We start from the raw sequence: 13,183 nt of genomic DNA, 5'->3' as shown, positions 1-13,183 counted from the left end.
AATACATAAAATTGTATTATTTATAACTTTTTTATGCTCTTCGGTGAATATTATGTTCTTTAGTTTCTTAATGAATGTTTTTAGCAAAATTCAATAATAATATAATAGTAAACAATAAGTATATTTAGTTTTATTTAAAATTTTATACAACATGTTAAAAAAATAACTCAAATATATTTTTAATATTTGTAATATACTCCTTTTTTTTGTACGTCATGTTAAAAAAAAAAATTCTATTTCAAGAGAGATTTATAACAACTGAGGCATCTTTGGTGAACCAACTAAACTAACCTCCTTACAAAATGAAATATATCATAGGTTAAATTAATTGTTAGGTTCTCTAGTTATTAAGTGCTTCGGTTAAGTTCTCTAATTATTTAAAATGATTCAATTAAGTTAAAATGTAATGCGACATGCTTAATTTCCGTTGCTTGTATTAATATATTTCAACCAATAACAACACAACTAACCACCATGTAAATGATTTGTGAACATTATTTATACTTAGATTCAAATATTTTACATTCATGAATGTATCATTAATGGATTGAAGATTATATCAACTGGTCTTCCGTTTTGCAAATAAGGCATATTCTATCTAGAATTTTTTTTGAAATGATACCTTTATTTTCATGTATAATATATATGAATCATTTCTGGATTATAACTGGAATCCCTCTTTCTTTGGATTCATCTCATATCAATAACTCTTTATCTCTATCGTTTCGATTTAGACAAGTTTTATAGTTCAAAATAATTTATTTCGAAGGGATAAAAGATTCATTTTTGCCAATTGAATTGTTAATTTACTTGGCAAAATGATTCAATTAAATCATTTTAAATAATTAGAGGACCTACTTCAACTACTAATTGAATATTAAAAATAAATTAGAATATCTAAACAATAATTTAATCTATATTATAAGTATGAAAACATTTAAAAGAAAAAATAAATATTGCATAAAGACGTTAACATTACTCGGAAGAGAGTGGAGTATGGACGTGTGTTAGTTGGCTAATGAGGAGTCCTCATTTTTCTTCATCTGTATCTGAACCCTAATCCCTTCGGAATTGGAAAGAATAAGAATCATCAATGGAGGGAGTGCTGTCCGCGAATGAGCAACAGAGCATGGTCTCTTCTTTCCTGGAGGTCGCTCAGGGCCAGACCGCCGAGACTGCGCGCCAGTTCCTCCAGGTTTCATCACTCTCTCATAAATTCCCAAATTAGGGCCACTCTTGTGATTTCGAATTAGGTTATTATTGTCGTTGTGAACAGATCTACGAAATAATGTTGTTGTTGTTGTGATTGATGGTGTGACAGGCCACAAGTTGGAAGCTTGAGGAGGCTCTTCAGCTGTTTCTGATAGGGAGTGAAGGTGGGGCCGTGCCGTTGCCGGTGCCGCCGCCTCCGTTGTTGCACACTCCGCCTTTGGAAAATGTCGATTCCTGGACCGATCAACAGCCTTTGAGGTAGTACCATGACTCTGATGCACTAACTCAGTAATTGTTTGTTCTGTGTGTTGTTGCTTTTTAACTTGCACTCGTGTTTAGTGAACCGAGGAAGGACGCTGCGGCTGCAAGTGAAAGTATTGGCCTCAATGATGCGGAAGAGGTGCGCCCTCCCTTGCCTGTAATAAGGGAAACTCTCTACGACGACGCGATGCTGTATGGGTATGTTTTGCTTTTCCTCATTTCTTTCTTTGCTTTGTTGGATATTTGGTGTTTTTGTCGTTATTTGGATTGTGTATTTGCATAACAAGCAAGCCGTTTCTCACTCTTTGTCCGTGTGTGCTGTTGTAAACTGTGAAACAAAGTCAGGTGAAAAACAGATTAATTGTTGTCACTAGGTTGGTAGTCTTGTTATCCATATACACTTGGAAGGATTCAACTCTGTTTGAGTGGTGTGTATGTTAATGCTCGATGGCGATCCACTAAGAAGCATAATGCATTAATGCTAACAATTTTTTTAAGGAATATCAAATGTGTTATGTAGGATCAATGGTGTTTTTATTCCCTGAAGAATTTTTAGATTTTGGTCTTTGTCTCTGACTTTTAAAACCAACCGTTTTTGTCCACATATTTTTGAAAATACCCAGACATTAGCACGTAAAGTTAACTTTTCCCCCTAGACAGGCTCTAAAGTTTGGGTATTTCAAAAAATATAGGGACTAAAACCAGAGGACTAAAACCAAAATTTGGAAAATTTTCAAGGACTCAAAACACCATTGACCCTATTATGTACTTAGCAGAACTATTAGATTGTCTTGCATATTAATTACTCTAAAGTATGTTACAACTGTGATCTTTTATTTTGTTTCATGGTTATAAATTGTGGTTATGTTGTGATCCTTGACATTGTAGGAGATTGTGGGAAAATGTGGCTGATGCGGTCGCAATTGCGGTTGCGGTGGTTGAAAAACCTTTACGTTGTCGCCGCAATTGTGGACTGCAATAATTGCAATTTAGAACTATGTCTTGTAATGGAAATTACATAAATACTTGTGTGAAGTGATATTGTAGTCAGAATTCAATTAATGCTGTTTTATGGGTTGTCTTATCTTTAGGAAATATTTACCTGTGTTTTAGTTTGGCTTGTTATAAGTTTACTTTGTTTTGCCATAATATATGTGGCTTTTGACATTCAAACTATCCATTCATGTTGTGTTTTATGATGTTTATGCAGAGCATCAAGGGCTGGGCATCGTTCACATGAACCGAGCTCCCTAGTTGCATTTCGTAACTTTGAAGAGGAAATGAGACAACCAGGGGTTTGGGAGTCGGAACAAGGTGCTGCTTCTACAGCAGAGGCTTCTCGAGATAATCTTGCTTCACTTTATCGCCCTCCATTTCATCTAATGTTCAATGGTGCTTTTGATAAGGTAAAATATGCTTCTTAGTTTGGATTTTATGGATTTTGTCAAAGTGGAAATTAGTCAAGCCTAGTTCAGCCAAAAAACTTTTTATTTAATATGATTTCAAACATGAGCCTGCAAGGCCAAGCTCAAGCTCAACCTTGATTTTTAAACTCGATCTTGATTATTGTTTATAATTTTTATGCTTTTCAAGCATAAAAATATAGAATTAATTACTCAAATCTTCACTCTATTTTCCTGGTTTCTTACATACCCTCTATTTTAAAAGCTAATAAACCTTAACACTTGCATATACATGTCTTGCATTTTGAAAAATGCACTACACTTAAATCCATTTAAGCATAATAAGCAAGGAATGAAGGGGTCATCAGTCAACAATCAAAACCCCAACATGGCTGTTAGTTGATATTTAGATTAGATATTTTAGGTAGGTATTTTTCCATCATTCTTATTATCTTAGTTCTGTGTCTTTTAGCTTCATCTGCTATTATTTCACATTATTTTGTACGGCTGTAAAAGATTGTAAAACAATTTCTGTTAATAAAATTCAGAGCACTGTCTGAACACATGTCATCAACTCCATTCTTCAACTCTGGGATTATCTTTTTCTGCTAATAACTGTCAAATGTAAAATGTAAAATGTTGGGGGTGGACATCTTGGCTTACTGTATGGAGGTTTGAAGGCAAAGAGAGGACTCTAGGTGTAGGATGAGAAACTATAAGGGTACATCTGCCATTTCACAATTTTTTGGGGTGGACTGATGCCTGATGGCTTTGTTAGCCATTTTGTTTCAATTAGATGTTAGGCACTCCTTGCTATATGGCGTGGAAAATATGACTATGGGCAAAAGCAGGTTTTACCCTTTTGGGCTTTAACTAACATACTTGATTACATGAAATGGGTGTGGGAAGCAATTTGGTAAAGTTAGAGGTTGTGTGGGATATACCTGAAGAGGTTGGAAATGAGAGGTAGGCAATTATTGGCTATTGAGTTAGGGGGGAGTTACAGGTTTTGTAATGACCTGTTTGTACTTTGTAGTATGTCAAGATCCAAATGCAAGGTATGAGACTTGAGTCACACATTGAAGTATGGGATTCTAGTGTGTGGGGTTTATGATGCCTTGGGCTCTCCAATTTAATAGCTAGCTTTTGTAGTGTGGTTCTCCCGCGGTTTTTATTAATTGCTATTGAAGCTTTCCATTGTGTCTCTTAGTTGCAAACAAAAGTGCAGGTGGTGACGCCTACATTATAGTGATTGTCTAGTACTAGTCAAAGGGTAGTGCTCAGTCAGCTTGTGTGGGTGCGAACTGCTAGGGCTGTTGGTTGGGGTGAAAAATGGATGGATTGGATAAATTTCTTGTTTAATTACAATGGAGTGGATAAAGACAATCCATTTAATACACTAAAAATTCATTTAACAAAATCACAAAAAACGAAATTGTGACAACATCATGTTGCAGAAGCCATGAGAAACACCATTGTGGCCGCTCTACTCCTCGCTGTCACCGTGCGTGTGGTGGATTTTGTGTCACAGTGGCATTAAGGAATGGGAGACCGACAAGGTTTCAAAGCCATTTGAAGAGTGGAGTCCAGGTGGTTTCAGAATTAGGGTTTGTGTGATAGAGATGATTGCTGTTTGGGGTTGCGGGTCTTGTGCAAATTGGACCTCACCTAATAAACCGTAGACTCTTATTATTTTTTTATTCTATCTATATTAACACTCACGTGCCTTTTTAAAACATAATAAATAGTTTTGTTTTTTTAATTCTATATTCTATATTAAAACTCACATGGCTTTTAAAACAAAGAGTCAGGTTTGATTTTTTTTACCCTTTTTTTTCCTTTTTAACATATTGAGTTGGGCTTCCTTATTTTAAAAGAGGTCCAACAGTAAATTGTATATTTCCGTTGCATGCAACCTTTCAAAATCATTCTAGCACTGAAATTTCGCTTGGGAGTTTGGGGGATGGTTTTTGTAGCACGGGTTAGGTAGCAGGGTGCTGTGGTGCTAGCTTTGTTCCTACCAATAACCATAGGAACCAGCTGGCCCCTAAAATACTGTAACTTTAGTACCACTGGTACTCATTATTAATATATATTATCTATGTTTGCTGAGCAAAAAAAAATTCTAGTACTGAAATTTCTTTCCTCTTCTAAAACTTGTTAGTGAAGGTTATTGGCATTAGGAACTAATGGGGATGATAATTCTAATGCAACCTATTTGCTTCTCTCTTGAATTTAGTTTCTTCTATACTCCCTCGTTAGAGAGTTGAAAGCTGGAGGATACGAGTATAATTGGCAGCAATGAAACAAACATGAAATTGGACTAATCTATTTCTCCAATTCTAAACCGATTCACAATTGAGTTTTGATTTTTATTTATTAAGTATTAATTAAATGTGTTGAGAATCACTGTGAGATATCAGAATTTATTGTAATAGATAGAGTTTATAGGTACATATCTGATTTAGGGGAAACTGAATATTCTCTAATCATGTGTAATTAATTCAATAAAGCCTATATAGACTGTTTTTCGTGGTGCATTTAGACACACAGTTTCTGCTAACGATGGTGTCGCAACTTAAGTCACAACGGGACGGCGAAAGAAGATAAAAGAGATTTGTTTTCTAAAAAGAAAACGAGAGGGAGTCGTCACCAACGTTTATTTAAGGGAAACATTAGAAAAACCAAAAAGAAAAGGTCTGCGAATTTTGAAAAGAAAGGGTTCGCGAGTTGTTTATGCATAAGGAAGGTGCTAGCACCCCACGTGTTTGTCACAAAGAACGACAACCTTTAATCGAGTGTGTAATAAAAATAACATGTCTTTAAAATTATTTATTTTTTCGAGAGCGGTGAATTTTTTTGTGTTTTTGTTGTTTTTTTTAATCGACAAGGGTGTTGTTGCCCTTGCTCCTACGTATCCCTAGGTGCAATGAGGAAATCAGACTTAGGTAGTTCTTTAGGTAAAAATGTTTGTGTGTTGAATTAATTTTTTTAATTTTTGTTTTGTGTATTGGTCGGATATCCTTCATATCCACCTGTTATGAATATGACAAATATCTTCGAGCGCGCGAGACAAGTCCAAGACCCAGCGTCGTGTGTTATGAAAACAAAACGCTCTAGGAGAATTACTGGGCAAGTTTGAGACTTAGCGTGACAACTTAAAGTAAAAAAATAGTAAAAATAACGGAATTACAGGAACAACGAAAATAACGGAAAATATGAAAATAACAGAATTTTAGTGTATCAGAAATACGTAAATTATGCAAACGACTTAAGTTAATTTATGAAAACATAGGATTATATTTCATCGTTCATATCCTTAGTATCCTAATAAGGTTAGCGTATACAAGTCATTTTCTAACATTACTGATGCACACATAGTTATCCCAAGTCGATTCCTCACACTTGGAACCTAAGAATGTTTACTAAATATCGATTCTCCGCATATGCAGTAAATACCCTAGCATTACAATTATATTCTCATGTTTTTTTGTGATCAACATGTTATGCTGTATTCCCAGCAACGTAATGTAAAGAGTAAAATCAATCGGTTCAAATTCTAAGATTACTTTCCAATCACACTAAAAATCCAATTTCAGGACACTAGTGATCAAATGGAATCAAGCATTACAAGTAGAATGAAATTACCAATAATGAGTAGAAAAGATTAATACATATATAATATCAAAAGAGACAGATAAGGATACCAAGATTATATCCAATCCTTAAGAAAAACTAACCGATCATGGCGCAGAGCACAAGACTAACAACAGAAATGACGAAGGAAGTGATTCACGGTCACAACTCTACAACGCCTCGGGTCCACTTTTCCTTTTCTCCTTTTTCTTCTGCGTTTTCTCTCTGTTTTTTAGGCCGCTGAACCTCTTTTCTTCTCAACCATGCATGGCTATTTAGAGAAAACAGCCTTTGAGTGTAGGGAAATTTGCCCAGGCGAGTTGCTTGCTTAATGGTGAAGGTATCTACTCACCCATGCGAGTTGCTTGCTTAGGGCTGAAGTTACATCTTAGCCCAGGCGAGCTGGATGCTAGTTTGCGCGAATTTAGGGTCAGAAATCTTCATGAAAAGACCATTTTGCTCTTCCTTGTGGCTTTGTTTCTGGATCTAACAAACAATCATCAAAACCTTGAGTGATTCCTTGGTCTTACGTTGTAACCGGTGCCAAACGCCACAATTCGATTGGTTCCCCTTTTTTTTATCTCTATCTCTTTTTTTTTTCTTTTTCCTTATCTTTATATATATATATATATATATATATATATATATATACATACTATTTTTTTCTTTTTTACCGCTAACAATGATAAAATCATTATACTTTGATGAAATTAGGGTCTGACAGATGGCAGCATACGAAAGGGGCTGAATCGGGGATGGACATGATTTGCTAAAATTATTTATCTTTGGGGACACTGTTCCACTGAGCAAGCATGGCTCTTAAGGTGCCTATGTTAGGCTCTAGATATTGACCACACTCTGTCTTTTATCGCCATTCACACCTCAAGGATGTATCTATCTCATTGTTTACGTGGATGACATTGTCATTATAGGCAGTGATCAACATGCTATTATTAGCTTGAAATAGTATCTCACGCCAATTCCAAACTAAAGACCTTGGTAATCTTTGATATTTCCTAGGTATCAAAGTTGCTTAATCCAAGAATGGTTTAGTAATCTCTCAGAGAAAGTATGCCCTTGACATCCTGGAAGAGACTGGCCTATTCAATGCCAAGCCACTGGGCACTCCTATGGATCCTAGTATCAAGTTACTACCCAATCAGGGGGAGCCCTTATTGAATCCTGGGAGATACAGGAGGTTAGTTGGAAAGTTGAATTATGTCATGATCAGTTGCCCAAATATTGCCTTTGCAGTGAGTGTGGTAAGTCAGTTCCTAAACTCTCCCTGCCAAGATCACTGGGTGAAATACATTAAGAAGGCTCCTGGCTAAGTCCTTATTTATGAAGATAGGGGACATGCTCAGGTAGTTGGATACTCAGATGCTGACTGGGTTGGTTCTCCCGGAGATAGGCAATGCATTTTATTACCTTTCAAATGGATATCAATGTAAAATGTGTTCTTTAACATCAATTAAACATATAACCGCAATGAGACTTTTAAAACATAATGCACCAAAACGAAAAAACAGAAGTGATATTTATCCTTGAAAGTATGGGATTCTATTGTGGGGTTTAGAAGGTCATGGGCTCTCTCAGTCCAATGGCTAAGCTTTTATTGTGAGGTTCTCCAAAGGTTCTTATCGAAGTACCTTTTCTTTATCTGTTGTGAGGAAATCTAGTGGTCTATGTTTGCTGTAAGGAGCTAGTCTCCATATTTTGTTATACAGATTATGTATAGTGTATATACACTTGACAGTATCCAGCTGCTAGGTTTTACTGGTACCCCTAGATTTTGCTATATACAAAATTGTTTTATTCAAAATCATGTGTGACTAGTGATATTAGATGCTGGGAATAAATTCAGTCTTTATCATTATAGATTGGCTTCTACCATTTTCTGGTTTTATGGGCTTCCTTGCTTGACCTTGTATTTATGTCTTGAAAATAAACAACAATTAAGCTTATAAGATAAGCTGTTTGTATCAAGCTTTTGTTTTCTCTATTCTTGAACTTATGTAAAAAGAGAGAAAGTCATTCATTAAGCTCTTGTTTGCATCTGTTTTTGCACTTCTTCTCTTGTCCAACCAAAGTCAGTCCAACCTCCATATTTTACTGGTTTATGCATTCACTGTGGTTTGTTTCTACCTAAAGTCCATACACAATTCATTCTACTACTTCTCAGCCAAGTATAATGTATGATTTTTATGCTCATCAGAAAAGGTGTTCCAACCTCTCATCCTAATTGTTATCAGTTGCTTATCTTATTAATGCCCAGATATCCACTGTTTCTGAACTCACAAGGTTGTCAATTACTTGTTGCTCAATTGGTACTGACCCAACTGATGCTACTGTTGTGGAATTCTGCATCGATTTTGCTTGCTGCACTTTGGCTCGAGTATCACCCAATCTAACAGAGTTAACCCTGAAGATGAAAACCAGACTGACCCAACATTTTCCCATTCTGTTCCAAACATTGAGTTGTTCTGTAGTTGTCCTAAAACCACCTGGTTGCTGTGCATTGGGGGGAAGATTCTTTGTTGTAATGATGGAATGCTTAGTTTCTAATAAGATATAGATTTTTGCTGTTTTGCTTATATGAGGAAAGCTTGAATTTCCACTTCTATTTTATTTTTGTTGGTCTGTTAATAGTACAAGTTGATGCCTTAATCTCATTTTGATTTCAATCATTTCCATCTGCATAGTTTATGGGAATTGTTTGCATAGAAGTTGTAGCTCCCTCTAGATGGGTAGTACATATTTTTTGAAATATAATCATATAAGTGGTTGTGACTAATATTTGGTTTTTGTATGCAGGCGAAAGATGCTGCTTCCATGCAGAACAAATGGTTGTTGGTGAACATACAATCTACCAAGGAATTCAGCTCACACATGGTATTATATTCTTGGTGCTCAATTTATGTTTCTCTTGATTTTTTTCAGCATTAGCTCTTCTAATATCTTGTTTGCTTTGTGAAGCTTAACCGGGATACATGGGCCAATGAAGCCGTTTCTCAGACTATTAGTACAAACTGCATATTCTGGCAGGTCAGTTTCCTACTCTGTTGACTTTAACACTGGTGGTTAAGTTATTTTCTATTTTCAAAATGTTATTTAGCATGGTAGCTTACAACAGAGTACATATAATTGCAGAATTGCTCACTTTCTTAAAAAAAAGTTTGTAGATATTATTTTGACTCAATACTCAAAATGATTCTTGTAACAATTCAACGTTAAGCTTAAGTTTGTCTTACTCATAATTTTTTTATAAAACAATAAATTCATTCTGATTTGAAAATAATTACAAAGTTTGGAGGATTATGATCTTTGGACTTCTAAGTGGGCTTATGTCAGATTACATTTTCTAGAGTATTTAGTTACAGTTTATGTGTATATCTTATATTAGTTTCTCTTCCTGTTAACTGTTTCAATTAGGTTTATAGTAACTGAAAACTCTCTTTTCTTTCTAACTCTTAACTAACTTTTGTCACTGCGTCTTGCTTACTCCATACTCTTGATCTATAATATTTACTAGCTGTTAGATATCACGACGGTATTATATATCTGGTACTTCCTCTTGGCAGGAATCATTAGGTTGTTACTTTATGGGATCCAGTGGTTCATTAGATTTTGAATCCAAGGGCCTGGATGATTTAAACATTGATTTCTTTGATTTTGGAGCATACGTTACATAGTTGTTCTTTTGCATCCTACTATAATCTTATTTCCAAGCTTTGTTTAGTGGTTTCTCAGGGGACTGAGTGCGAGGGATTTTCTTTGACCAGGATTGGGAGGGGAATAAAAGAGTCTGTTTGCTCAGTAGTGTATGCTGCTGTAGGTTTAATAAGGGAAGTTTGAGTCTTGGCAATTTGGCTTGCATAAATATTGCTTTATGTGGTAAATGACAATGGCTTTTGCCCTGTGGCAGCTATTCTAATTCCTCAGCATTTCAAATGCTTTAGTAGGTGCTGCTTGTACTTGGGTTTTATTGTGATATTTTCATAAGTATTCGTTGTTGATATTAAACATGTTCATTTATAGTATACTTATATATAATTTTCCGCTGTCGTTTACTTTTTTTTGCATATAGGTATATGATGATACAACTGAAGGCAGAAAAGTCTGCACTTATTACAGACTGGATTCAATTCCTGTTGTACTTGTTATTGATCCCATCACTGGCCAAAAGATGCGCTCTTGGATTGGAATGGTTCAACCTGAAAGCTTATTGGAAGTATGCAATACAATTTTTTAACTTACTATGATGGAAACTTTTTTCTTGGGGAGTTGAAACATTATTCATATGTAAATCCTGAACTTGATTGTTTTACAATACTTACTGATTTGAAGAGTCTTGTGCTTTACTTTAGGGTCTACTAGCATTCCTTGATGCAGGGCCTAAGGATCATCATATTACCATGTCTCACAAGCGTCCTAGAGGAAGTTCTAGCCCACCAAAATCTAAAGGTATGTTGCTATTATCTATCTATATTCCAGGAGTTTGTTCAGTGTTAGATGTCTTGATGTTTAATGTGTCTATTGTTATATTTACTTTTTTTTTTATATCAACACTCCATATATTGGATGGACCTTACCCACCTCCCTTAATCCACTTCTGGACATTCTTTATTTCTTGAGTTAAAAGTCCTGCTTTTACTTCCTGACAAATCTATATCCGTCATTTTGTTATGACCCTTCACATAGGATTGAGTCATGGGCCTAGTCACAGAATGATCCTTCTTGCCATCTTGGTGAAAGCAAGAAGCAAACTTGTCCTTGGCAGAGTCCCTCCTAGACTAACAAAATTTCAGAAGATTATTTCTCATTCATAATATTCCGATTGCCTCCTCGGGCTGCTGCATCTCACCTGGCTGTTACACGGCTAGAGTGGCACTGTTTGCAGCCAATAATGTGGAAAACATTGGCCAAAATTGTCATGTAATCTTGAATAATTAGTTATGATCTGAAATCTGGGATTTTGATAAGTAGATCTTATTAAGATAGGAAAAGATTAAAAAACAAAATAAATAAACTAAAATAAATGAAGATTTAAACAAAGAGATATGCTAATCCTAATTAGTGATACTAGCATGTCGTTAGTTTGAGTGGAACCAAGCTTGGATCCTTTAAGCAAGGTCTCCGGATCGAGTCTTGTGGATAAGAAAAACATGGTTGGAAGGGGAGACTCCACCAAAGATTCTAATCCTAATGATAAAAATCATCTTTGTCGAATGGCCATCATCATGATCTGTTTTTATGTCAGCCTTGGTAGAATCAGATGAGAATAAAGAGGAGTATGAGGAAGTTCAAAGAGCTCTGGCAGCTTCTATGGAGAGCATGAAAGAATCAACTGCTATGGCTGGAAGAGACAATAAAGATGCAGATGTTGCAGTCAATGGGCAAGAAACACCCATGGCTAAGAGACCCACATATCCAACCCTGCCTGAAGAACCCAAGGTTGAAAGAAATCTCCTATGCAGAGTTGGTGTTCGGCTTCCAGATGGACGCCGGGTTCAGCGAAACTTCTTACGCACTGATCCAATTCAGGTAACAAATGTTGCTCTCGTATAACTGTAGATAACTGTGGTGTTAATTATACTAAAATCATAATTATGTTTCCTAGTTTAACTTTTAAGTTGCTTTATTTGCTTATTTTAATTTGGAGGATTGTTATCGACTCAGCTGAATTCACAAATTTCTTACACCACCCTGCTGCTCTGTTTGGAAGAGAATGGAAATAAAGTAGATGGAAATAGGAGGGAGAGATATTTGAATTAAAGTAGTGTGTAGAAGATGTGGGACCCTCACTAATTTTTGTATTTCTCTTCCTCCCCGCTTTATTTCCACTCTAAACTCCCTCTACCAAAGGAAGGGTGTGTAATCATTTCAATGTTCAAAAGTTAGTGGGGGTGTGGAAATTAGTATCCAAAGACTTCGCTTTTTGGAATGAATGATTGCGTTTGATGTTACTAGTTTATTTGTCTGGTTTTGATTTTCTTTGTGTTTCTTGAAGCTGCTGTGGTCTTTCATTTCTGCTCAACTAGGGGAAGATGAAACAAATTCATTTAGATTAACACATGCAATTCCTGGAGCATCTAAAATTCTGGACTATGAAATTAATTCAACCTTCCAGGAATCAGGCCTTGCCAACTCTATGATTTCGGTGACTTGGGACTGAGTTCGGGTTCATTACTGGGTGAAATTTGCAGACTGAGAACTTCAGATTGGTCCCATCTATATGATCCCGTTTTTCATCTTTTCATGAGGTTGTTTATGTTCAAAGAAAAGGTTATTGAAACTTTTTTGTGTATAGACTACAAATCCGAACGATGGGTTAAGCGATGTTAATGGAAATATATTGATGTTATTAATAGTATCGTTTCCCCTTCATTATTTAGGAAATTGTTAATGGTGGTGGTAAATTAACCGTTTGCTTGTTTTTAATTAGTAAACTGACTGAAATAAAAAATTAATCACTATAATTTATGAAGTGGTCGATATAGGTTTTGTTTAGAAAAATGTCGTGAAACACACTAATTTACTATTATAACGAGCATTGTAACACCTATAAACGCCCAGGATAAATATTTTTTATACTAACAAATTCAAACTTAACGATTAAAATTAATATAAAAATATTAATGGAATGTTTAATATCATATTTTTTGGTACAT

At 35.4% G+C, this 13,183-nt stretch overlaps 1 protein-coding gene across 1 annotated transcript; it reads left to right on the top strand.

The window, feature by feature from the left end:
- The first annotated feature begins 970 nt into the window (after positions 1-970).
- LOC100795411 (plant UBX domain-containing protein 7) lies at positions 971-12,880 on the top strand. Its single transcript, XM_003547802.4, has 10 exons — positions 971-1,195; positions 1,322-1,470; positions 1,552-1,671; positions 2,684-2,879; positions 9,327-9,404; positions 9,489-9,557; positions 10,600-10,743; positions 10,880-10,976; positions 11,773-12,056; positions 12,523-12,880. Exons 1-10 carry the CDS (start codon positions 1,094-1,096, stop codon positions 12,685-12,687), a joined length of 1,404 nt encoding a protein of 467 aa, XP_003547850.1. The 5' UTR covers positions 971-1,093; the 3' UTR covers positions 12,688-12,880.
- Positions 12,881-13,183: the final 303 nt, after the last annotated feature.

This window comes from Glycine max, chromosome 16 (genome assembly GCF_000004515.6).
Source record: "Glycine max cultivar Williams 82 chromosome 16, Glycine_max_v4.0, whole genome shotgun sequence".
NCBI lineage: Eukaryota > Viridiplantae > Streptophyta > Magnoliopsida > Fabales > Fabaceae > Glycine > Glycine max.
Note: the sequence above shows the minus strand (reverse complement) of the source record. Positions and strands in the feature narration are given on the sequence as shown.